We start from the raw sequence: 26,497 nt of genomic DNA, 5'->3' as shown, positions 1-26,497 counted from the left end.
ATCTTCCTATAGCAGCGAAGTCTGCTGTAATTTTGCGAAAAAACATAAGATAGACGTGTTTCAGGTTTTTTTTTGGCTCGAATTTGTGGATATACTCCGAATGATTGCCTGTAATGGCGTTGAATAACAGGTAGTTGAAAACTACACGGTATGGGTAGTGCAACAGCCACTCAGTAACGAATGCAGCTTAGGTAGACAAACAGAAAACAACGACGAAAAAAATCTTACGTTGCCGCAGTAAATGGAGCTAATAGACATAGTAGATGGACGTTTATTGATGTGGTAGATAACACCATTGATATATATATATACATATATATATAATATCATTCAAACATAAATTCTATGGTATCCTCGCGGCTCACTTTAGAAGGGACAATGCGTGAACTATTCAAAACAGGTCTACACGAAGCGAATTGAAAGAGGTCTTTCTAGATGCTGGATGCCCCGTCTATTATTTATTCATTCGTTAAGCGATAAGGTGAGGCACCGGCGGAAATGGTGATGATCGTGGTACCGGCGAATGAGACTGTCAACAATTAATAAAAAAAAAACGTAAACAAAAGTGAGAATGGAAGGAGCCACTTCAGCAAGCGGCCTCGCGTAGGTAAGCAGTGTTATTGACAGGTTAAAGTATAACGCTTAAGTGAATGGAAATGCCATTCAACTATATAAATATGGATCATCGAAGAAATTAAATGAACTGATCTTAATTATGTTGCTTCTCGTACAACTGTACGTCATTGCCTGTGTAACTAGTATTAACACCGACTATAGACATGAACATTGTAAAGAAAAGTATTCGCTCTAACGTGCTTTGACACTATGCTCAGTTGAAATTCTCAGGATAAGGAAACTGAAACAGGTGCAACACAATTAACCTAAATCTGCACCCTGTTGATTTCTTCCATTTGTAAGAGTCACGTTAAGAAATGGGCTATTTAAATCAAAACAAAACCAGAGAGTGGTTCTCTGGCAGTATCTGCGCCAGTTAATTGAAGCGACAAGCAATTTTTATCAGATACATGTAGCCTATCCGGAGTAACACGTGGGGGCAAAAAGCCGCTAATGAGAATATGCAACAACAATTGTCATGCGCCAATATATAAACATCAATTTTATTCAGGCAAGGTTTGTTGTTTATTAGTCTATTGGCAAGACTTCTCTTTATAAGAAGCGGGACAAATATACTGTGATGATATGGCTCGTAAAATTGTGAGGTTGCCGCATGGCAACATGCGGCTCGTATTAATGGTAACACCAAACTGCAAAGTCTGAAGTTAGTTTAGGAGGTAAACAAGAGATCGAACGAGAGCTATGGCCTTTTTCTATCTCTAAATAGTGTACGTATCGCAAAAATACCATCGCCGCATTATTGGTTCTAAGGTGTCCTCCCTGCGGTATAAATATAGGCGATTTGCACACTTTGTATAGTCGACTATAGTAACTATTACATCTTCAGAGTGCGTATTGTATTTGCTTGGGCGAATAGGACACCCCGGCTACAAAAATATCGTATAATATCTCAAAGGATGCATGCAGATGCAGCCCTGTCTTATATGTCACAAAGCAACCCTGTACATAGTAATATTATATAAAGTGACTGTCTGTTTTAGCACAAGTCCCATTGAATTTGCGGGAAGGGACCTAAAAGTAAAGCTTTTTACAGTAGGGTAAAGCCATGGAAGGTCAAAAGCTGATGGAAATTCGAAACATATACTTCTCGACTGAAATTACACCCAGAGAGAAACAATGCGCGCTGGTGAATTGCAGGTCGATTCTGTACTTAGTCGACCTACCATTAAATAGGGGACATAAAAATGTGACACACATAAATAACGGGTTAGATACTATTTTTAATATTGGATTATTCGCTAGCCGAAAAGCAAAAAGCCATCAAGAACATCTATGTACTAGAAAAATGTATAAAGAACGTTTACATTAAACAGCATTGCTTTACACTACGAGGTTTCATAAGAACTGCGTTTAAAGGATTTTATTTGATCTTTCTCAGTGAGTCACCAGCATAGCGTACGCGACCTTTTACAAAGCAATGCTTGTTCCATAGATGTTGTAGGTTCAAACTCACCAGTAGAAAAATTTTGATCGTAAGAGAAGAGTTTCAGGAATGGAAAAGGTCGGCGACAGATTTACATTGAGCCGTGCATTTACATTCCAACAGAACACTGAAGAAGTGTTACGTTGCAATGAAACTTTTCGTAAAATGCTCACATTTTTCACATACACTTTTTAAGAGGCAGCTGGCAGTCAGCTACAGGAAAACTCTTACGTAACTCTTTTTTGATTTAATGCCAGTATGCCTAACTTTTCAAATGACCAAATTTCAGGGAATAAACGCAGCTTACAAGATATGTCCTAAATTATCTAAAAATGCTTTGCATTTAATAAACACTAACACTGTTATTGGCCCTTAGTATATTTAAAAATTCATAAGTTTCACATTATGCATGATATTCTTCTACAGACACATTCTGCGTCAAATCGACGCTTCAATCAATCACTTTCAACGTTTGCGGCGGTTCGTCTGGCTTCTCTGGGAAATTGCCGCTTAAGCAATCGCCCGGAGGCGTTTCTGTGTACATATACTGATCACGTCATCATTGTGTTTTGCCATATTGGTTGGTCGAAACAGCTGAGAGATGCGCCATGGAGTGACGGCATGGTTAGAGTAAAGACCTATAGAGTGGAGTGGTGGTGCTCACGTAACTAGTACTGACTTCACTGTTCAGTAAATTTTTTTGTGGTTTACAAAAGTTTTGCAGTTACGTCAGACGAATAGGTAACGTATTAACACTAACATTATGTGTATACGTTGTGTGTACACAATGTTGACTGACGGCAGGTCATCAAAACCTGATCTTGCCTTTAGCATGCAAATGCAGAGCATTTTAGCGCATAGAGTGCAAACTCTGCATTTTTTTAATGAAAAAAAAAGCCACTGGATCCTGCTAGATACAGCATACGGATTTGTTACTAATGATTGAGCTTGCTAGGAAACTTCATGCAGATAAAACGATATATATATATAAGATAAAAAATAAATTCTAAACTTTTTCGATCAGGTAAATTATTTAGGGACTTAAATTTTAATTAGAGGCCAAAAGAAGGGTTAGCTTTTTACTGATGCATATGTTTAGTGTTGCGTTCTTCATAAAATAACTGAAAGAGGCCATCAACATTGTAATAACCAGCTATTTTAGAAAACTATTTTGTTGTATGTTGTAGCCGTCTTGAGCTCTAGCGTGGCGATGGAAAGCGTCGACGATGCGGGTGCCGTTTGCGGCGATTTCGACCCATACAATATCAACAGCACGGACTTTAATCCGGACCTATATCTTCAACGAGTGTTTAAAGAATACCGTCTAACGGAAATCATGGACCGTGAACAACAGATTCATCGTGAGATTCAGCTACTCGACTCGGAGATGCAACGACTCGTCTACGATAACTACAACAAATTTATTTCAGCTACTGACACGATCAAGAAAATGAAGACCGATTTTCAGACAATGGAACAAGAGATGGAGTCACTTGTTGAGAATATGTCGAAAATATCTATATATTCAGGCAATGTATCGCAGGCACTGCATAAACGTGCTCAGCAGGTAGCCAATCTGAATACGACATCAACTCTCCTTAATCGTCTGCAGCGAGTGTTTGAGTTGCCGGAAAACTTACGAAAGCACAAAAAGAACGGACAGTTTGCTCAAGCCGTAACATTATTTACCTCAGCCGAGTCTATTCTCAGTCAGTACTCGTATATTGCCTGCTTTAAAGATATCCATAGCGAATGCCTGGCGATCGTCGACGAGATCAAGGCGAAGCTGTTCGAACGTTTTGAAGAACGCCACGTCAACGTTAAGGAGCTCTCGGAGGCAGTGCAGTTACTCAATTCGCTCCACGAGCCGATTGAGAAACTTTGCGCGCAATATTTGGAACAAGCGGCTATTTCGCTTAACCGAGATTTGACTGTTTTAGTTCGGCAGGTGTCACTGGCTAAGGGCGATAGTTCGCCTGCTTCTGCGGGTCTACCACCCGAACTACATCTGCTCCATTCGACGCAAATGGATGTACAGCAATTTGTTGATCATTCATGTAATTCGTTTCTTGGGAATATATCGTTAATCATTGCCTCGTACGCCCAGCTCTTCGTGTCTAGTGGACGTGCTCAGGTCGACACAACAATAATGGAACAACAACAAAACTTTGTACGCAGCCTAATCGAGGACTATTTCAGGCTGGTCGCGGAACGTATTGAAGCAGAAAAACGGAACAACAACACAGAAGTATGCGTGAAAGCGTTAGATAAGACTTTCCGTCGAGTGCAAGCACTAAACAATCTACTTCCACAAATGGACCTTAATACGAAAGTGTACGAAATGATTCAAAAGGCTGCAGAAGACAAAGTAGAATTTTACTTAGAGGAGATGCAGGTATTCATTGTCAATAAATTAGCTGAGCTTCGTCATGAACTCATTCAGCCATTTAAAGGTAGCCTTAGTGTGATTCTGGTGAATCTCGAAGCAGCTGTACTCGAAAAGGTCAAGTGCGTCCTTTGGGAAATGCGACATTTCGTCTCACAGGACGTCACGTTTGCAGCAAGTCGTGGTCAGTTGCGCAATTTCATTTCGGAACATTTGATCAAGCGCGGTTTATTAGGTAAATTTATCTCCTTCGCGGCCGATACAATGCGAAATGAATATTGCGACTTAAGTGGCAACCCTCTCGTTCAGCTGGTTTTATCGAAGCTGTGCCTTGATCTAAGGCATTCGCTAGTCAAACAGGTGTTTCGCATGTGCGACGACGCCCTCGAAACGCAATCGATGGCCTCGAGTAGGCTGCCGGCTGATGTTCAGGAGCTGGTATGCTCCGTGGAATCGTTAGCTGAAGAAATGCTACAAGGTTTTGTTGTACGTTCTGGTGACGTGATTTCGAATATGTTACGAAAAAGCGTCGATGCCCGAAACTGGGTTGGCTGTGCCGAACCTCGAAATGTACGAGCGGTTATGAAAAGGGTTGTCGAAGATCTCACGCAACTGGACGCTAACGTCGGTTTGTACAGGGTTTTCATCTTCACAATAATAACAACAACAACGTTTCAGCAACCAGATGAAATTAACGCCATGCAGTCGATAATTTGCTCTTAAGTAAAATGGTTCAATATATTTAACTGATTAGCGTTCCATACAAAGTCTACATGTAATCTAGCTGTAAAAATCAGAATGAAAATTATGTTACCACTACGCAACTGTTTTTAGAATACAGTAAATAGGAATACCCCAATATTTACTCAACGCTCATATTTACTTTTATTTAGGCTCAATATTTACTAACGAGTTCTTATTATTAGATCCTGTATGCTTTATCATGCATTTAATTTTACATGAAACAGGTGAACTATACGAAGAAGGCTCCCGTCGTGAACGTAGCAGCGACTCAAGTCGAAGAACCTATCCGTATTCGCAACGTTGGGGGCCCCCTTCCACTGGGCATACGGAGTGCTCGATGATGCCTAACCTTAACTTTAACAAACTTTTCTCAGAGAAAATCGAGATTATGAGCAAAGTGGAACCAAATCGCGTGTCAGTGATGACAGGAGTCATCAAGATCTCGCTGAAGACGCTCCTAGAATGCATTCGATTAAAGACATTTGGCAGATTTGGCTTGCAGCAGGTGCAGGTGGACGCACATTACCTGCATCTTTACCTTTGGCGGTAAGTTATTATGGCTAATTGTGCATTTACGTTTATACTTTAGGAGTTTACCACTACAGTCTCTCAGGAAGTGATGTTCGTATACGGCATCAAATAATGCTGACTAGATGCAATTAATGCTTTGCTCCTGATTCATGAGCCATTATGTACGTATCATATCTCGTAGAAATGGAAGATCTGGCAAATTAGTCACAAATTAGTCACAGGATTTTACTTATGAATGTTATGCACAGTATTCAGATCTCGGCAGGTATATAGTTTAGAGTTTGTGCCTATATTAGATTTAAATAATATTAATGTGATGCTGTGCTATTTTGTTGTTTTTATAGATTTGTTCAAGACGAGCAGGTGATTTTGGCATTACTGGACGAGATAGTGTCAAGCTCAATACACCGATGTCTCGATCCTGTGCTTATGGAGCACAGCGTCATTGAAGTGATCAGCGATAGGGGATAACAAATATACAGATATGAAATTAACGAACTTGGACGTGCGACCTGCGCCTTTTAAGAAGACTGACTCTTAGGCAAAGCAAAGATTATTTTTGGAAAATATATATGTAAGAGGAGTAAGGAATCATGAGCGTGTTTATGGTTGCGGATATTTGTTCCTGTTTCTTTGTTAATACCATCGAAGTAACGAGTCATTCAGAATGACCACCTGTAGAAATTGCGTACTCATATTCTTACGCTTTTGTAGCTAATTATTGTAAAATTAGGAAACCAAACAAACTTTTTATCACTTGGCTTAAATGATTTATGCATGTCATGTAAGTACATCGAAGCTTATACAGTAAGTAGGTAATCATATAATGATTATACCCACGTAGCAATAAAAGCACATGAAAGAGCATTTATTTGTCAAAAACGAGTGCTACTGTTTTTACCCCTCCACAGTTCCTCGGTCGACTCCTGTTGATCTACGAAACTATACTCAACATGATCAATCGACCATGCATGGGACTAGGCTCTTGGGTTAATCGTATTATCATGACTTTGGCATAAGTCGCGAACTGTAATTTCATCGCTGCAAGAAATTTACAACGATGTTTCGTGTAGCCAAAACTAAAATACCATGTTCACGTGAACTTATATCGTCACTGAAGCTAGTTTTTCCTGGAACGCTGGATAAGTGACGATATATCTTACTGAAGGGTAACAGTAAACCTTGATGCTCTCTTCCATAGAGAGACCTCCAGGTGGCACACTTGTGTTGTCCGGAAGTGTGTAGCATCCTGGATCTGTAATCATCCAGCCGAGTCGAGGTGTCATCTTTGCTTTTTGAGTTCTTTCTCGAACTGGCATCTGTAGCATGGCTTGGCGCCTTCGACCTTCTGAATAGTCAACCGGTTACCAAAACTCGATCCTTCCTTGTATCTATTAATTGAGGCCGAAAGCGTTCCACGTTACTATTTCTGTTTATTGGAAAACCAATAATAATTTGCAAAACAAAATTATTGTCGTAGACTATTGTCCCTAATTATATTAAAATGTCAAAACGTGCTGTATTTCGTTCTTCTGTAATCTCGACTCAGATGCTGCTCGTAATTTATTCTGAGTGAAAATTAATAGTTTGAGATTGAGAAAGCACAACCGCAGCCTAGAGGAACATGATTCAATTAACTAGATTTAATTTGGTCCGAATATTTTGAGGCTTTAATGTAAAGCAGATTTCAAATGATGTGAGCTTCTACTATCTTCGTAAGTTGACCATACAGCTAAAGGCAATCTACCTGTAGTCGAGATTCACAATTGTGGTGAACCTAAATCATTACGTCTAGATACGCTCTTTGTAGGCGTGAAGTGTTTCTCAAATACGCTACACACAAAAAATTTCTTACGGAATAAAATTTTCGATGCCAAATATCTCGAAGGTGCAAGGGTTCAGAAAGGTTAAAACATTCAAAAAGGTGCAGAGGGTCTCAAGAAAACTAATTGTTGGAGCTTATCTAAATGGCCCAATTGGTAATTGATATTATCTTCTCTGAAACGATCTTCAGTTTTTCTATCAGAAGTTTAAATGCCCCAAAAATAGCTTTGAACAGTTTTGATGAATTCTCGAGCCCTTTCAACCTAAATCCTATCAAGTATCTCCCGGTTTAGCTCCTGCAAGAATGTTTCAGATTTCTCAGTAGACTCATGAAAACTAGTGTTAAAGACTGTCGATTTAAAAAAAAAAAAGTTTATCTTCGCGAAGATTCTTCCAACGTAAAGAGATTGGATAATAGCTGATCTTAGCTCAAAACCCGAACCCGACGCACTGTTTTGTAGCATGATGAGTTTTTGTTCTGTTCTATAAATATCTGGTTTCTGTCCGGTGTCAGGAGTAGCGGATGAACGCGCTATGACAAACAGTCTGCCAAGGTTTTCCCCAGTTTGAACTCACCAGTCCGTATATATAGATCAGAAAAAGGAACCTGTTTTCGCAGCATCCGCTTAGCTGATGATATCGCAATCCATCGATGTAAATCACTGCATTGAAATTCTGCCCTGGAGTACGTTTCGAAGTAAACGAAAATTTATCGTTGTTGGATACGCTTCCTGTGAAGACGATTACCGGATTTCGACCTCCTGAAGTAGGTTTAAAACAAATAGTAATTTTTATAATTTTAGAAATTATCGTAGATATCGTATCCTACAGATGCCTAAAATCTGCGGGCTTATGTGTGTTCTTAAATAAAATAAATATCACGTTATTCAGATGGCTCCATATTGATATATTCTAATCATAATATACTTACACAATAATACAGCATACTGGTCATAATATAATAGGTTTGCATAGAGAGAGGTAAGAGTATCCGGTCCATTCAAGTAGGCTGATGAAACATCGGGCAAATGGAAGCCAAGTCGCGCAAAACAAGTTTAATTAAATTGAATTAAAGCCGTCAAACAAATTCGTTTATAGAACCAATGGGGATATCGAAGGTTCACATTTTGCGGGTCTACATTGTGTAGAGCAAATATTTTACTTTCAGATTTGTCACAGAACTGTTAATAACTGCTTTTATTCTATAATAAACCAAAAATCTATCTTAATATTTTTAGAAGCTTAATGCCTGTTTATCTTTCAATTGGAATTTCACGCGAAAATATCACTTTCAATGATTACCATAAATTTAGACGTAAATATAAAAATGCGTAAACGGGAGATGGTGGAATCAACATTTAGATTTACATATTCGTCGTAATAATAGCAGGTTGTCCTATTTCTAGAACCAAGTCCTAATGTAAGTTTTTAATTATATCCGCAATCTTGTGAGTATACACAAACGTTTGTAGTCCAACGAGTGTCTTTAATGGATCGCTCAATCTTTTACATAGAATTTAACCAATTTATTTAGCGACAAATCTCTATTTTTAATTTTTGTTTCCTAACATTTTTTCGAACCCGGCTTCTAATATTACCCACCTGCAGGTTGCTGTTTAATCATCATTCCATAACTCGCACCTCTTAGACCACCGTTAAACTCAAGTGTGAAGACTGTTCCTGATTCTTGACTGCCGCCTGGGGTGCGGGCTCGTCGCGGTGTGGAAGGTGTACCTGGCTTTGGGGTCCCGGGAGCACTTCGCGGCTTGGCGCTTCGAACAGACGTGCTTGACGAGGACCGTTTAGTCGATCCCCCAGAAACCATATTGAACGCGTCTAGATATGGGCTGACTGCCGGCGTCGACGCTCTCCCGATCATCGGCAGGATTCGAACCTTTTCTAGTAGCAAAAAAAACTCTCCGGCCACCGGAGACGAGCACACCGCATTCTACCGTCCACTGTTTCGCGCCGGTCCTTCTGTCTCTATGGAAACGGCTAGGAACACAACTATGATCCGTTTCCACTGAAGCCCACTCTAGCAGGATCCCTCTTATTGTTTGCTTCCCTTCTCTAAATGTAACTTAATGTCTTCTATGCCTGCCTATGGCGAGAGTTGGACAGAGTTGAACTACTTGAATTACAGAAGTCCCCGGAAGCTAGTTTGATTTTTAAAAATAGATATCTTTATATTTCATAACCAAATGTCGCTTTCTGCCACCTTAAAGTAATGCACGGCCCATAATACGTGGTGAAGTACCAAAAAGAGCAAATCAAAACCGTACAAAGACACGAGTGCTACACCATAGCTGATTATAGCGGATTGGAAAACGCCGAACATCGACGTTACCTAAATGGGATGCTTCCACTGTATGCATCGACATTTTCGTCGTATGGAATAGAGAGATAACAGCTTACATATGCACACACATATATATATACGCGTCTAGATATGGGCTGACTGCTGGCGTCGACGCTTTCCCGATCACCGGAGAATTCGAACCTTTTCTGGTAACAACAAAACCCTCTTTATCTATTTTATACTTGTGTGAATGAATAGTGTGGCTGTTAACTAGTGGCCGCAAACTAGGGGCAGGTAGTTCAAGCGGAGATTGGGCGGTTTATTCCGAACGATAAAGATTAAAGCCTTGTGACATTGCTGCTATCAATGGTGGCGGTGGTGGCGGGAATTTCAGCGACATGGAACTGACGTGAGATCAATAGCAACATGAAGGATGGTACTTAGATAGCGGTGGGGGAGACTAACACAACATAAAAAAGTTTCTGGGAGTTTCCACCGTCGCTGCCGTAACTTTACCGGGGGGTCGTTACGATGTTTGAGATCAAGACGAATCAGGCGCTCTGCTACGGCTGGTCAAGGTAACAAGACAGCTATGGGAAATGCAATAATAGAAAGAGGCAAGGCAGATCGCGGAGGTTAGCGAACGAAGGTGTGCGGCGGGGCGAACGACAGTTTGTGCTGCTATAGATAACTTCTCTAATCAAAATCTGGCCTGGGAAATACTGACTCAATTCACAAATGAAACAAAAATTATCACACTGAAATAAATAGATATGAAAATGTTCCTAATAATTTAGCTTGATTCATTCATGAAATCTGTAACTCAAAATATCTATCTACCTAGTTGACTTTACAAACAGGAAGCAAAAATGACATGTTAAATATTGATCAGCCTTATGTTTTACATAGGTGCGGATCGACGTCATTGTCTAACACGATATTAGCATTACGTACTACAAACATAATCAACTGAATACGATTCAGTCTGGCTAGTCTCTACCAGCCTAAGCTAACAGTCCAATGAGGCAGGACAGAGAAAGAAGATTGCTTTCTTCCTCACCCTGGTGGCTGCAAAAAGCCTTGTCTTTCAGATGCTTGAATAACGCATGTATTTCTGAAAGCCGGTAAATCCGCCGATGCCTATGTAACTGGAATGTTCTTACTAATACAGAAAAAACAACAACAGATAGGGTCACGTCTTGACTGACGTTACATTTATTTAATCTCTAGACGCCGTCATCATCATTAGTATTTGTCTCTTCGTATATTTGTTGTTTCTGTATATAATCGTCAATCACGATTGTTGGCTGGCCTCATCATCGACACTGATGAATTACCTCACGTATGTCCATTTATTAGTACTTAATATTGTTTTTACTATATTATTACAATCATCATTATTTTCATCACGTAGTAATCAACTAATGTACTCAGAGTTTCGACCAGTTGACAGCCCGTATGTACCAACGCAGATAACGTAAAAACGCAGGAAACTAGTCTATGTATTAGATTAACTAACTTCTTCGTTTAAAGCCGTTTTGTTTTTTCTCACATCAAATATTATAATGTAATAATAATTAACATGATCATTAAATTATCCGTCATGAAACTACCGTCATTACTTTTAGCAGGGGGTAAACCGGCAGTTTACGACCGCAGACGGTCAGCAAGACTCGACGTGTTGCCGATGCTGTGCGCTCTGCCGACCATATATATATATATATATATATATATATATATAGCGCGACAACTATATATATACTATTCTACGTACAACATCATAATTTTTAGAGAATAATAGTAATAATGCGCTCCATCGTAAATCATTTAATTGGGTAACTGCTACTTTTTTTTCTTTGACTTCTTCTACTACTTCACCACAGTGATCTGCACAAGCAGCGAACAGTTCGACTAAACTTACGTCAATAAGACAAGTCAGAAGAAAGCTTTGTATGTTATGGTCGCTCGTTTTTCTTGCTTAATTCGTTTTCACTTTTCTGCTATCGACAAAATGACATAAATATCTAGAGCCAAATACGATGATTGGTTAGAAATATTATAGAAATGCTATCGATCGTAAGGGTTTCGCTTTCTTGCAGGCTTACTGATAACCAAGAGCCGCATTGTCTGCATCATGAGAGTTCGTTTTCTCCCGACTATCATTTACGCTTATTTCGAATTATTTGATTTTGTGTTTCGGCTGCGCAAGCTACTCCAGAAGAAGTTGTCCGTAAGCCCGGTCTTCTAGGGTGAGACAGATCTCGTCTAGTTAGATTAGATGTCCTTTATGAATATATTCAGTTGAATATGTTCATGGATTGCCCTACCGAATCACTGCAGAAGACGTAGAGACCTGCTTTCTTCTAGCTGGTTATTTTCAATATTTTTCCTTTGCTTTGGCTCGTATATTGACGCATTTATTCAGATACCGCTAGAGGGAACGGAAGCGTTATTTTTGGTTGTCTGTTCTCGTCTCATGTTTGTGCATGTTTAGTAAGTGTCTGTACGTTTGTTTTCTATGGTTACTATAATTTTCAGTGGCTGTATCAGCGATTTGAACAGGAAGGAGCTTGGATACGCTTAGCATGTGTACACCTGTGCGCACGTTACATACTGCCCATTTATAATGGAAATCCATACAAATCTCTGCTTGAAATCCCGAGATCGTACTGTAGATGTGGGTAGCCATCACTGTTTCTAAAGAGAAACTGCTTCGGCTTGAAACCATCCGGAGCGATTTGTTAGTAGGCAGCATAGGTTAACTGTGCTCTCGAAGCCAACGATAAAAGGTTTCACGTCTTTCTTTAGCAATGAAACCATGCCAGTAACGTTCATTTGTCTGGCCTAAATTCAACATGTATCATGTGACATTTCTGGTATATGCATGTACATGTAGTGGTAGCAAGATTGGCTACAACCGTCAAGGTATTCACTGATAAAATCGTAATAGCTGTTATTTTGTCGCTTCCGCTGCAGTGGGCATACCGATGAAAGGTTGGCCCGACACATGTCCCATGTATATCATCGACCCACCATACATGATTCATAGATCTTAGCGCCGGGCTCTACCCAATGTTCTCGGTGTTGCACACTACCAAGTGCCCATTTACCGTCGCTTAGACAATTACAGTACGGCGTCCACAGCCGCATAATAGAAGACGTTGCAACTCGACTGCGAGCGACTTACGGGGTGGCTTCGCTTGGGCTTGAGACTTTGTCTTTCGCTCCTTTAATATAATGAGCACAGAACAAAACCACCGTATTTGTATTTTGCCAACTGCTCTTATCAACAGTAGAGCTAGACGGCGTCTCGAGTTCTGTAACGTAAAAGTACGCCTCTGAAGATTCGTTTTTTAGCTTAAGTGGGTCGCGTTTGCGATCCGCAAACGACCCTCAGATACGATTGGATCACTGGACGTAGAGATGCTCAACTCAGCGGCAGCCATTGACATTGGTTTGAATTATTATTTTTGGCAAAGTTCTGATATCACGGCATGAATCGGAGATGTAAAATATTCCCTAGTGTTCCTTCCAGCCACCTCGTATATTAACATTCGCGCTTAGTAGCTGATGACATGTGAGAGATGCCAGCGTTGTTGCGTAAAATTAGTACGTTTATGTTACGTCGTTTTTACGATGGGCTATTATCGTTATTATGCATGTTTTCAATCATCATAACGTTAATAATCGTAGCAACGATGATTGCTTCGAAGTATTTTAAACAGTTAATCGTCAATACTCATCAGTAAGAAATAACTCACGTTTACTGGTTCTTCTTAGCTATCGTCAACCAAACAATGACCAACCTATTTATCAACCCGTCAGTCATAGATTAAACACACAACCCATTTTATGACCTTTCGGATTTCTGCATATGAACGTCTGAGTCAATGTTTCTGTAATAATTATATCGACCAGAAAGGTCAACGTCGCGGGAAGTGAACAGGAATTTTCGGACAATTCAACGAACGACACCGAGTACACGGTGTTGCTTTTTCGAAGACTTGCTTAATTTTTCACTTATACAACAACCCTCAATTGTGTAAAAAGTTTTACGGATGAATTCTTTACCATATCGCGCTTTTATTGGTTCTTCACTGTTCGAGAGACGATTGTAAACAATTAACCAATTCTCTTAACAAGTAACCATAAGATTATCTTTCTCTACGGTCTACATCGGACTTTGGACCTTATCAGACGAACCATATACATCGTATTACTATAGAGAGTACGACCTTTTGCAAAGTACGTGTCACCGTCAAACCATTTAATTGCACAGTAACCACAGATAAATAGTCTCCGCATTACTACAAAACGTTATAGGCACGTAATATGGACGCTGATGCTAAGAATATGATAATTCTTTTTGTCGTTCGGTCGCCTCCCTCTCTTCCTTTGCCTTCTGTCCTCTAGTCATTTGTCCGCGCATGTCTTAACTACGTCTCTGTCATCACCAGTGTCATCACCATCTATTCATTTTCCACGTTACACCCTAGCAAAAATACACAAGGGCATTCGCTTTTGAGAACTACTCGTCACCAGCAAATCAAGCGACAACCTGCTTCAGCTTACTTGTCCCTGTTTGTTTACTTCTTCTTGCGTAATCAGCAGAAAAAGAAAGAATACAATAAAAATTACTGTGTTAGTAATAGTCAAGGGACCCGATGCGAAATGGTGGACTGTTTGTTCGAACTTGCTGTACTAGATTCCTTGACGTTTCTACACAAGAAACCCAGTTTCGGTTCGAATTACCGTAAACAATTTATCCAAGCGAACGAACTTTACCACTGACCAGTCACTCAGATTGGCATAGCCGAGACGAAGAGATACGAGATTTGAAAGCTTTTTTTCTTATAATTACAGATATAGTGGACAAAGACGCACTTCGCTGTTAGAGGTGCCGTGGCAAAGCCTAGACATAACCTGAGTGGAACGAGTCGCGGGCCCCTTGAACTATGAAAGTTTCTTCATTCAGGCGAAAAATTTCACTTGCGCGGTCCACTTCACCAACAAGGTAGACCCCCTGGATCCGTTTTCCCGAGTTCGTAACACCCCTGCCCAGTCAACCATCATGTCACCTATAGGCGCCGTCTATTACTCAGACGTCATATCTTCTGTTTCTATCTATCTGTAATATTAAGTATAGTCGTTTAACGTCTTCTGCTTATCACCTTCTATCATGCGAAAAAGACCTCAAGATCTTTATTCCATCTGTCTCAATATGTTTCGCCGAATAATATTAGCGTGTGTCCGTGGAGTAGGCTATCTCTCCGAAATCCCTGCTTATGTATCCCATCATTGCGCATCGCGTTCGCATTTGTTTAGTCTGTATTAAACTCACAGTCTTCATGTAACATCTTGCTACCACGTCTTTATTTACGACGTCAATTCGACAGCTTTGTTTCCCCATTTATGCCAGTGTGCCAAATTTGTCAGGCTTTAGATAACATTTTTTTTTTTTCGGTCTTTGGCCTTTTGTCCCTTTATATGTAAGGATCGTTTTATATTCACACACATCCTTTTTTCACGTCTACCAGCGTAATACCTGTAGGCTACAGTACGACTGTTAGCTGTCAGTCGAACCGCTACTAACTAGCTAGATTCTATTATGCCTTCTTCATTCCTTTACCCCGTCATTCTTTAACTTTCTCTCAATCCTTGTCGCCGGGGTGAGAGACTGCAGGTGAAACGAGCGTGTGTACGGGTGTTTACCTTTTACACTACTAATAGAAATTTTTAGTTATGTTGGTTCGTTTTAAGACTACATGCTGTTATTCTAGAACTAATCGCTTTTTGTAACGCTATACATGGCTCGCACTAGATGTACTTGTGTATATGGATACCGGCTGTTATAGTTAGTGACGTTTCTGTCCTTTTATAGGAGGACATGGGTCTGGCTTGTTGTAGCATGTATGGTGTTTATTATGTCTTGATAAACGCTTGTCTTTTCTTTATCCTACGCCAGTTTACGCTGTCCTACTATAGCCCTTTGCGACACCCATCCATTGCGGTGTAAACAGAATCATCAGTATCTAGTATCTCATATATATGACACGTCGATACAGACGTCCAACGGCAACGGTTTTTCTTTTCGTATCTGTTCGTTTGTTTTTATTTATGCATATCAAAGTATATGACTTACACGGAGAGCAGATTATCTTCTACTTGAAAGAAGCCCTTGGAATCGGATACGAAGTAGAGCAGAGCAGAGCATAGAAAGTTCACCCCCTGGGTAATACAGGCGGCACCATCATGACGATGGCCACATATATATGATCAACTTCCTGAAGTAGTGTTAAGTGAAGCACGATGACATCTGTCTCCATTTTGAAATTAAAGTGAGCAACGGATTAGCATAGCTCGTTAACGGACTAACGGTTAAGTCCGCACGCAACTCCCAAACACCTGTAAGTACCAAATCAGTAAAGCATGTAGATTAGAACAACACTACATCAGTACAACGGACTTATTCACCTTTATAGCAACATTCTGGGTTTCCACAGTAGGCGGCGATAATTGCCACAGCTTATTATTCTGTCCTATCGAGCAGAAGTAAATGGATCTCGTATATAAGGTACAGTTGGCCAAGCCAACAAATTGGATCAATGCGTAAACAAATTTCTCCAAAAAATTTGATTCTTCCATTGGAGAAGAGCAACTGAGCTATTGATTTAATAAGTGAATAACTGCTTTTTATCTTTGGTGGTGGTGTAAAATGGATTATGACAATAAACTACAAATAGAAACTTATTGGGTTTCTTCAAGAAATTGAATAAGCTCGCCTATGGATCCCTAGCATATTCATTAGATACCAATCGTAATTATGTATTAATCGTGTAACTAGGCTGCGGATACATCTATATTAATGAAAAATTAAGTTATTATTATAGGGTTGACAAAGAGGTACTCGTATCTTATGAAAATACCTAAAAAAACAAAAAAAGTTGTCGGTTAGTCTACAGCAAGTTTAATATGTGCCATCAAACTTCGTGCAAAATAATACCTCTTCTAATCTGTTTGGAGTTTTGACATTTTCATTACCTTTGACCTTCCGCGGTTATCTCGTTCCCATCTCACTTGTAATTCCGGCAACAATTCCAATTTTCATCTATACCTATCGGTTTCATAGTGCAATGCGGTTGCATGTCAATGTCCCGTATTCTGTACGTCAGTTGTTCTCGTGATGTTTTTCTGCTTTCATGGACTCGCTTACGGCTCAGCTTCTCTTTCTCTATTATTGCTGTTATGTTTATATATCATAGCCAAACAACAAATTTTCTTAACTTACGCGCCTCCTCAGTCAACTTGTCTAACTAATCGTCGTGGATACATGCGTATGTAAATAAAGATAATCCAAACGTAAGAAATTATATGATATTTAAGTTGTCTCCTATGTCGCTGTTGTGTTTAATATTGTCATCACTATTTACGCGTCGCATTGTTTCTGTCCTGTGATCAACGTTGTTTCGGCTGGTGCTTTTCGGCTTCGATTCTATACTGACAAGTAGTAACTGTGAGAGTTCATGCTGTTATTTTCGCTTGGCGTTTCTGCGCTTATTTGCGTGTAGCTGACAGAAGATTCTGAATCTCGTTTTCGAGGTCGTCGTCATCAGCGACGCCAGCGCCGGTGCTGCCTGATTGAACGACTTCGTAGCCGTCAAGCTCTTTCTCGATCTCCTGTTCGAGCTCATGATCTCCTTTACCGCTACGGCCTCCCCTTACGCCAAGCTGCTGCATTCCCTTAGCCAGATCCTCGGCATTCACCTGCAAAAAAGAAATCTTGCGTGATTACCAATACAGAAGGCTATGATTTTGGCCAATAATGTCGTGAACATTCGATATATGTTTGTTTGTGTATACGTGCATGTGCGTGTCTCAGGCTTCGTAATCGATATCCATTAAAACACTAAGCACATATGGGATGCATTTATTGCCATACGTCTCAAAGTGGGTTGTCTTAACCCAAACTCTTTTTTATGATCACTGAAGACCAGCTAGGTTTACATTGGTTATTTAAAACACCAACACCCATATGACTGCAACAATTATTTAAAACGTAATCGCTTCATTAAATTTAACTTTTGACTATATATGTATATAATAGTTCACACACTGAACTTCCCTTCGATGAACTATGTACATGGAAAGGGTAATGTTACTGATAAAACAATGAAATCCCTGTTGGTCCGAACAACAGCATCGGCTCACCTTGCCTTCACAAGAGTCGGATACGAAATCAGAGGGTATTCCGCTATCAGCTCCGTCATCTTCTGCAAGCCACAAAATGGCAAAACGTCGTTAAACATGTTAGTTACTAATAGTTTGCTATTAATAGAATAGCTTTTCTGACTTCTCTCGCGACGTGAAGCAAACTGAAAGAGGATGCAGAGTAATAGTAACTTGTTCAGTGAATACTTGACATTTCTCATGTTCAAAACTACATCAAATCATGACCCAAGCTACGTTATCGTTTGTCTTCCCAGATGAATTTTCACTGCTAAGGGCCGATAGAAACGGAGACCGACCGGAACTCAAATCGGTCAGATACAATGAGAGGTAGCTTCTTAAAGAAAGGCCTTTCCTCTACCTCGAACCAATTCTTCTGCAAAATGTTTCCCTAAGACAATACGAGCGAGACAACGTAATCCTGTGGGCATCTCATTCAGAAGATGGGTAGCTACAGAGCGCTGCATTTGTTAAAGGGCTTCAGCAATCGCCAAATAAACGTTTGGATTCATTCGTTCCAGAAGCTGGACTGCGGACTTTCACTAACCATACGCATACGGAAACATCTGGCCAAGCTGGTCTAATGTGGCTTTCCATAAAGCTATTACCAAAAATATAAAGATTTCACAAAGGGAGCGCTCGATATTGAGGCGTTCGCGCGATAACGTCGCGGTTCATAACCTGTTGCTGCTATTTTTGATATGGCCCTAACCTCTTAGGCTTCTTGATCCGCTTCTTTTGCGGCTAAGTCCCTATTAAACCTTCATCCTTTTGAACCGCATTTTCTACATAACCATGACCGCTATAGAAATTAATACCGGGTGGCGTGCTCTTACAGTATTCTATTGCATTGAATTATTAAGGGGTTCAAAAAAAGATGGCATCTACCTACGCGAGTGGCGCTTCCAGAACCAACCGCATGACTTCGGGCTTCGAAATGCTATGACGTTGCTGGTGAGCTAACCGATGATATGATTGCCACTGTTAACGCTTAACTTCGCATCTTTTTTCGCTTAAGGGAAAATAGTATTTTGTTTAGCTCTCGCGACCGAGACAGAGCGTGTCGGAACTCATTTCACTTTCATTCACAACTCAATCGAGTTGGCTTCTAGCCCAACTCGACCGACAGCTAAAAGTAGTAATTTTTTAGAACCATACCCATCAATTTCACAACTTATCCGTCAATTTGTTCTGCTACAGATAATTCGCGTAGGATTACCCTACTACTCAGCAAGTGGTGCTGCAACATCTGCATTCACTTTACGGAGAGACTAGCATTAGGTTCTATATTAATAAACAATTTTTTGCCGGGGCAAGCTTCATGATGGCCTTATTCCGTCCGCTCGTTCGTTTAAATGACGCGAAATCGGACAACGTTGTGCTTCCCTTAATATGTGCAATTTGTTTGCTAATCCTAAGCTAGCTCTCAACTTTTATCCTTGACGCGGATGAAGCCTTTGAAACTGCAGTCAGCTGATAAATAAATCATGGACTTCATCGGGTTGCTACTCTCACAACACCAAGCTGTATAAATAAATCAAGTATATAGATAAAACGCTATCAATAATACAAACAGGTGTCATTTTTTAAAAAAGAAATCGTATCTTAATTGTTAATACGCCCGCTGAATAATTCTTATCTATGCGGTTTCCACATTCTGTAGATTCCTGAAAATGACCTAAATATGGGCAATGAACTGTCGACGATAAGTTTATACCAGGCATATGGCAAATGGGGGCATTTTGATACAAAATGTCTCCATTTGCCGCATTAAGCATCCGCCCTTTAAGACGACATGGCGCTATGCCTTATCGCGTTCTTCGCGAAATGGCATATATTACTGAGACGTGGTTGTATGAGAGTGCGTTATCGAAAGAGGGTATGTTTGGCGTTTTCCGATAAGACTGTAGCAACCAAGTTGGCGGAGGAGTTTTGATTTTGGCCAACAAAGGGTAGTACGTTTTCAACCCCTCGGGATAGATCCATGCCACGAAATAGTAACCGTAAACCTAGTGCGACCTGTTAATCACCTGTGTGTAAAATGTTTCGATTTTAGCCCATTATTATTATCAAATTCGAACTTTGACCACAATATGTTTCTAAAATTAGTAGGCAAATATGTTACCTACTAAGCTATTACGGGGACCACCGGGGACGGTTCGACGTGCCCTCCTTAAAACATCAACAAAGATTTACAGAGCTGAACTATCCTCTTTAGAGATGTTTCTCCTCGATTTCTACAGTAATACAATGTAAAAGATAGGTAACAAAGTCTTTGATGGTGTTTTAATAAATGGTCATTCAACAACTAACGTTACAGTCTGTCAAACGACTGCGATATCATTGGCCTGAACTTGAAGAGAAGCGATTCCAGGTGGTATAGTTTATAAACTGACCGTTTCCTTTTAAATCCATCAAGCATTCAAGCTTTGCATCCAGCAAGCAAACGTCTTACGTTGCTTGCAAAAATAAGAAGGTAATCCGAACGAGATGATAGAGAAGTGTTTGCCTTTATTTTCAGATAGTGCATTTAAGCTGTATGTGAACCTCCGTCTCAGACAGCGATCTCTGATCGCGAATGAATGACAATCCTTTTCTTACTTAGAAATTTTGTCAGGCTGACTAAAGAGAATAGGTCTTGACTCTCTACATGCATATAATATTATGCCAAAACATGTTAAGTAATGTATGTTAAAATCTGTGAAAAATTAACCGCATAGATAAGGTCTCTTTTCTTAACATATCTATGCCAGGACGCTTTGGGGAGCATTTTGGGCAATAAAACGAGTTTTTGCTCTTGTTTCGTAGGAAGTTACCTGGATAAGTCTGTTACGAAAAGTCTGGGCGCGCTTGTCGCAATTTTTCTTTACACAACATGAAAACCAGACTAGACAATACAAACATTTGTTCCCAAAGACAAAAACGTTCTTCCTATGTGCTTTCTCGGTGTGAGGTAAACATTTAATGTGTATGAAGGAATAATCTAGATGTACAAAAAGTTCGTATAAGCACTTACTTATCACCACAGTATTATGGATTAAGGTATGTGATTATAACTGCGTTGCACTAGTACCGCAGTCGAAAGGGCACCACAATTAAAACTTATACGTACCTTTCCCGTCATCCGAAGGTGTTTGCGGTCCCTCGGCCGTTGACGTGTCGGTACTACCTTCTCCATTGCCGCCGCTCTTTGCAAGTGAGTTTAGCTGCGACGACTGCTTGACCAATGACACACGATAGAAGTAGTTGCGCCAAAAATCCTGTAAAGTGTCAGCAAATAAATACCTTATGGTAAAATCGAGATATTCTATTCAGATTGACAATGCTCATGTTACTAGTCTGTGGTGCTTTTTACATTTAACAATAGGACAAAAACTGTACAGCCACCATAAGCCCTCCATCAATGTGCAGATTAATTTACCACAACTGTATTGCGTGGACTTTTAACCTACAACACTTTAAATATATTGCTCGCACGTTCCGATGTCTGCGATAAAGCAAAACGTCATATGAAGATCCTTAAACGAAATGAGACAGCGGCCCTTACTGCGCTCTGTAGGTCTTCAGGTGTTTTGCGTGTTGCGCCCTTGAAGATTTCTGAGTATTTCTTCGTCTCTACGCTTTACTAAGATGCTGATCACTATGAAGTGAGCATATACGTAAATCTGTGATTTGATTCACGGGATATACACCTACGCAGCGAAGACACGCAAATCTTAAACGTTTGGCCAACATTGATATCCAGAAAAATCATCGTCTATCAATCATTACTTCCGGGCTAATGATGACTTACGGCTAATAACTAACAAAAACCATTGATGGCGAAAATCATAACAGTCGGCTCGTTTGTACGTTCTGAGTTCTGCTTGCAGCGCAGGACTGTCTATTGATGGCTAGAACAAACTTCGAAGTGTCAAGGGCGTATTTAAAGTGTAAATGCGAAGGGACACCACTGCACCGTTATTTCCGGAAGCGCGGTCCATTAAAGCTTTTAATACTTTGAAAGGCTATTTCAACGAACGGCGTACTTGTTATGTGTATTTCCGTTTTTTATTGTTTGAGTACCGTTTCGGCATTTATAGGATATCCTTCTTTTCTATGATTAGGTCCCTGTTCAACTACACCAAAGTAGTGGCAGCCGCACCGATAACGGGTCGGGTAAAAACTTTTCGTTCGGTGAGTATACTAAACGTTCGGGCGGCCTTCTTACTTATTTCGATTATTATGGCGCAATGATAGTGGATAATAACGGAACCGTACAATTGAAACAGGTCTTCCTGTAAACAGGTACTATCCTACAATTTTTACGCAAAACAAAAATAAGTATAATTGCTTGACGATTCTGCCTTGATTGACTAGGTCATTCACTAATGATATTGACTATTGCCTTCCTGAGCTACTGATGCAGACATACTATTTTTAATCAGCTACCGCAATGGTGGAATAACTACCTTTGACATAACTGATCGAGCGATGCTAGCTCAACTGGGCATTATTCCATGTTTTTCATGCAGAACGAATTCCGCGAATATCGCGTTAAGTTTTCACACTCATATAAAGCTTCTATAGAATAATGTGTTCCATTACGGATGTTTTGAAAATGCTTTTTTCTTGGAACACGAACTCTCGTTTGTTTTTCCATCCGTTATCTGAAAACGCTTACTCCTCGGGCGCCGCCATCAAAAAAAAGTTGTTTTTCTATACGGTACTTAGTTTTATTGGGGTTTTCTCGCTTTTAAACTGGATTTCAATCATCTGGTTTTCCGTTTTGAGTTAGATTTTGAAAGAAGCTCTTAGTGCACGGCTTAGACCCGCCAGATGACTTGAATATCACGAAAAATTGCTGTTCACTCAGAAAGAAGAACTGTCACTTGTTCTACTAGGATCACTTTGTTGAGTTCATTTTTCTGCCAGAAATAGAGGTCCCCAAGGGAAAACGAAATACCTATAGCTAGGCGGGTCCCGACCGCCCGGCTCGGAACTCCTGGATGAAATTTTTAGATTTTTCAATAAGCAAAAGGGGAGAAAAATGGAGAAGTCAACGTAACGTTTTTTTTAACGCTATACTCTGCTAAGCATGAATATGCTAGACCATTGGCTAATAATGGTAAATGTTAAAATAAGCCTATTAAAACTTTCAGATTGATAGATAAGCGTCACCATACAAAATTCATCTATTTCAGATTTTTCTAAAACATGTACATTACCATCAGGCCAGCATTTCTAACGACGATTAAAAGAGCTTCTTTTTTTTTTAACAGTTTGAGAGGGTCGCTAGAGCGAAGTGAAAAATACGATTATATATTCAACAGAAAGAACGATGGTTCCCTTATTGGTTTCGTTGGATGCTTAGCTGCCATCTTCTTACCAGATTCTTAGTAGGATATGCATGGTAAAAGGAACAACTGAATGTACCGTGTCGGGCAATAGGTACCCGCATAGATACGCTAGAAAAAGGTTTTTCCATTTGATTTCACAATTTGAATACAACTGCAGGCAAGCGGGGTTAGGGTAAAAACGTGGAATGATATTTAAAAAAAACGAATGAATTGCTTACCAATTATTCATTAATTAACTCCAGAAGCCGCTGTATTAAAAGGGACAACAAATCCTTTCTATTATGTACTTTTTCGATCTGTACCTGCTCGCTGATGAGTTTTGGCACGAGGTCGAATCGCATTTTCTCGAGGCGTGGATCCTCCTTAAGCATGGCCATGGCGACGGGTGCGTATTGTCCTTCCAGATCAAACTCAAACTGTACCCCTGTAGCATAAAATGAAAGGCGATCAACAAGTGCTCCCGAAATCTAAAAATTATACTTTAGGTAACTTATTTACTTGAGTGAGTTCCTTATGCTGAAAGCCATCGGGAAGCACAAGTCTGCTGTGCTGTAAGTAAAATACTTCAAGCAGTTTGTCTAAGATCTTAGGTTCAGTCCCACTGCCGTTAAGCATTGCTTCCGGGGCCGTGACAGGAAACCGTCTGTCATCGCCTAGTTTCGAGCCCAAACAACCTCTTTCGCTAAATACGTTACTGCGAAACGATCACATAGAGATAGCTGTACCATTTGATTTAGCCGAGCTATTTCTCGTTGACCAATGGTAGCGTAAATCAAATACGAAAACAGTATTTAATTCTTATCCACTTCAAAATTTAAGGCCATTGCTAAAGCAACAGTAATATCATTCTGATAAGCCAATTTTTTTTTCTCAACAGATCGTTTTACGTTGGATATGGCTATTAGGCACTCCATCAGACAGATGGCTAGCTCCCAGCATGAAACGAAGCCTTCTCGACTGAGAAAGAAGGCAGCCTCTTTTTAACCAACCAAATAGGCGCATAGCGACTAGCATAGGCAAGCGGTTTAATTATTCTTCCCCATCGCTGTTGTTGGATTCGACATAGATTGCGGTCGAGACGTCAGAACACAACGTCATCGGCCTGCAGAGTCATTGTCCTGTAGTTCATTGTTACGTTCATCTACGTCAAAAATAATGGCTGCTATCCCTACGATAATATATACTACTCGAGTAAAGTCGCATATAATGTCAATAATAAAGTGCGTTCACTTTCCTGCTGCCCCCGCTAGCTTGGTTTTTCTAACCCCCTGGCAAATGATGCACTGCATCTGCTGTGTCTATAAGCATCACCATCACGCTAGACGGAATGGGTAATTGTTTGTTCATTAATACCTGCGATGTATTAAGTATACAACTGTATATACAGTATCGATCGACCCATTGTTGTCGAGACCCTTGAAACCGTCACTGGGAACGTTTCGGGGCACAGGTTTGTTAGTCACCGCCTTAGCAGGTCTAGCTTTAGTATACGCAACATTGCAGAAGGGGGCAAATAAACGTAGTAATCAACTGGAACAATAGGCACTTACTTGCATTGTTCAGACACAAAAAGGATATGGCCGGAAATGATATGAGCCGCGCCATTTGGTGAAAACGTTTATGCTGGGAAGCGCACAAATAGTTGCGCGTTTCGAATGGCAAGTGTGATAAGAACGCATTTAAATCTTAGGACAAGGCTTCTGCGACAAAAATTTAGTTGGAACAGGGCACTGTAGACAACTGCGGATTTTTTATTGGATTGCGTCCTACGCATGATATTGACACTACCAACAGGAAATAAGTTCCAAGCATGATACAGTAACGTTAGGGACGTCAAATCAGATCAACTATTGATTTTCCGTTGAAAACATATCCACGAAGAGTTCAATACAAGTGTCTGAAGGTAAGCGAGGAATGGTTACAAAATAACGCGCTCCATAGGAAACAAGGAGCTTGAACCCGAAAAAGTGATCAATTTAGTCTCTCCTTAATTCATCAAAATGCTCTACAATTCGCTGCACGTGCAGTCATTCACAGGCCCGACCAATTCATCTATTTAGACGCGTCTGCCGGATATTTTTGACATTCAGCATGATTTACTGTACTAGTTGCTAGCATATCAGAAAGAGAATGTCGCTATGCTCCAATATTTTTTTTCCCATTAGGTGTTTTTTAGCGACTTTAAGACTGCAGCCGTTGGAACAGGCCCATATAATGCCATGGCGTAGCATTAATAAATCGAGTTAGCTCTGTGCATATAAGCGCGAGTCATTCTCCCGTATGGTAGACTAAAATTTTCATCATTTATCACAGATTCAAAGCTCTGACCGTCTATTTTGTAGAAGTTCCGAGCATAATTATTCCAAGTATTCCCAAATTTATGTAGGCTGTCTTAGGTATACTTTGGTACGATATCTGGTATTGTGATATGAAAAGAATGGTTAGGCTGTCTAAGCCACACCATTTGTTTTCAATAAAAAACTTTTAAAATTTATAAAAACTCTTGGCGTTATTGAGACATATACGGGTCAGAAGTTCGGTGCAATCCGCATAACCGTTTTCCCTGACCAAATTTCAAAAGCTCGATCTGCTTGAACCCCAGCTAAAAGCTATGCTTGTGATTTGTTTATTGAGCTATAAAAAAAACCTTTGCTCACTATAGCTACATTTAGTAAAACAGCCTCAAACTAAACAGCGTTTTAAGTTACCCCCGTTGCCGCAGGATTTAGAGATTTCTAGTAAACAGATAGACGTAATTTTTTTTCTTCAACGTTCGCATTAGGTAAATATTGACTTATATACCCTGTCATTTTCTACGTATAGTCTTACTTGTTGAGGTCAACAAATTTATAGGCCCGTTTCTTTGTATCCATTGTCGCCATTGACTCACGGTAGACAAAACTGGTCAATTTTTTGTGACTCTCTTGAGACCCCCCACAAAAGAATCCATATCTCCTTAGTATATATGCAGTGCACGATTTCTTTCAAATGTATGCTTAACAACGAAATTCTACGCGGAACACACTGGCTATATGCGGAAATGATTATTTCTAATGTCCTGGAGCAATCTGCAAAGCTTTTCCGACTAG

At 40.1% G+C, this 26,497-nt stretch overlaps 3 protein-coding genes across 3 annotated transcripts in view; 1 reads left to right on the top strand and 2 right to left on the bottom strand.

Moving 5' to 3' along the window:
- Positions 1 to 6: 6 nt before the first annotated feature.
- Positions 7 to 6,605, top strand: Vps51 (vacuolar protein sorting 51). Its single transcript, XM_022841749.1, has 4 exons — positions 7 to 2,800; positions 3,247 to 5,073; positions 5,414 to 5,735; positions 6,065 to 6,605. The coding sequence occupies exons 2-4, from the start codon at positions 3,270 to 3,272 to the stop codon at positions 6,189 to 6,191; spliced, it is 2,253 nt and encodes a 750-aa protein (XP_022697484.1). The 5' UTR covers positions 7 to 2,800; positions 3,247 to 3,269; the 3' UTR covers positions 6,192 to 6,605.
- On the bottom strand, positions 6,465 to 17,025 carry LOC111265262 (glutamate rich 3). The gene is made up of 4 exons (XM_086970341.1): positions 16,885 to 17,025; positions 9,147 to 16,248; positions 8,152 to 8,305; positions 6,465 to 7,111 (listed from the first exon to the last, which is right to left on the bottom strand). Exons 2-4 carry the CDS (start codon positions 9,421 to 9,423, stop codon positions 7,003 to 7,005), a joined length of 540 nt encoding a protein of 179 aa, XP_086826467.1. The 5' UTR covers positions 9,424 to 16,248; positions 16,885 to 17,025; the 3' UTR covers positions 6,465 to 7,002.
- The window catches only part of Sap47 (Synapse-associated protein 47kD), a 40,249-nt gene continuing 30,539 nt past the window's right edge, over positions 16,788 to 26,497 (bottom strand). The window contains exons 4-7 of the mRNA XM_022841766.2: positions 23,711 to 23,832; positions 21,182 to 21,329; positions 18,052 to 18,113; positions 16,788 to 17,607 (exon numbers count right to left, since the gene is read on the bottom strand). Coding sequence (XP_022697501.1) covers positions 17,398 to 17,607; positions 18,052 to 18,113; positions 21,182 to 21,329; positions 23,711 to 23,832 — 542 coding nt within the window. The 3' untranslated portion in view covers positions 16,788 to 17,397. The remainder of the gene's footprint in view (positions 17,608 to 18,051; positions 18,114 to 21,181; positions 21,330 to 23,710; positions 23,833 to 26,497) is intronic.

This window comes from Varroa jacobsoni, unplaced genomic scaffold (assembly GCF_002532875.2).
Source record: "Varroa jacobsoni isolate VJ856 unplaced genomic scaffold, vjacob_1.0 scaffold_101, whole genome shotgun sequence".
Lineage (NCBI taxonomy): Eukaryota > Metazoa > Arthropoda > Arachnida > Mesostigmata > Varroidae > Varroa > Varroa jacobsoni.
This window is presented reverse-complemented; position numbering and strand designations above follow the sequence as displayed.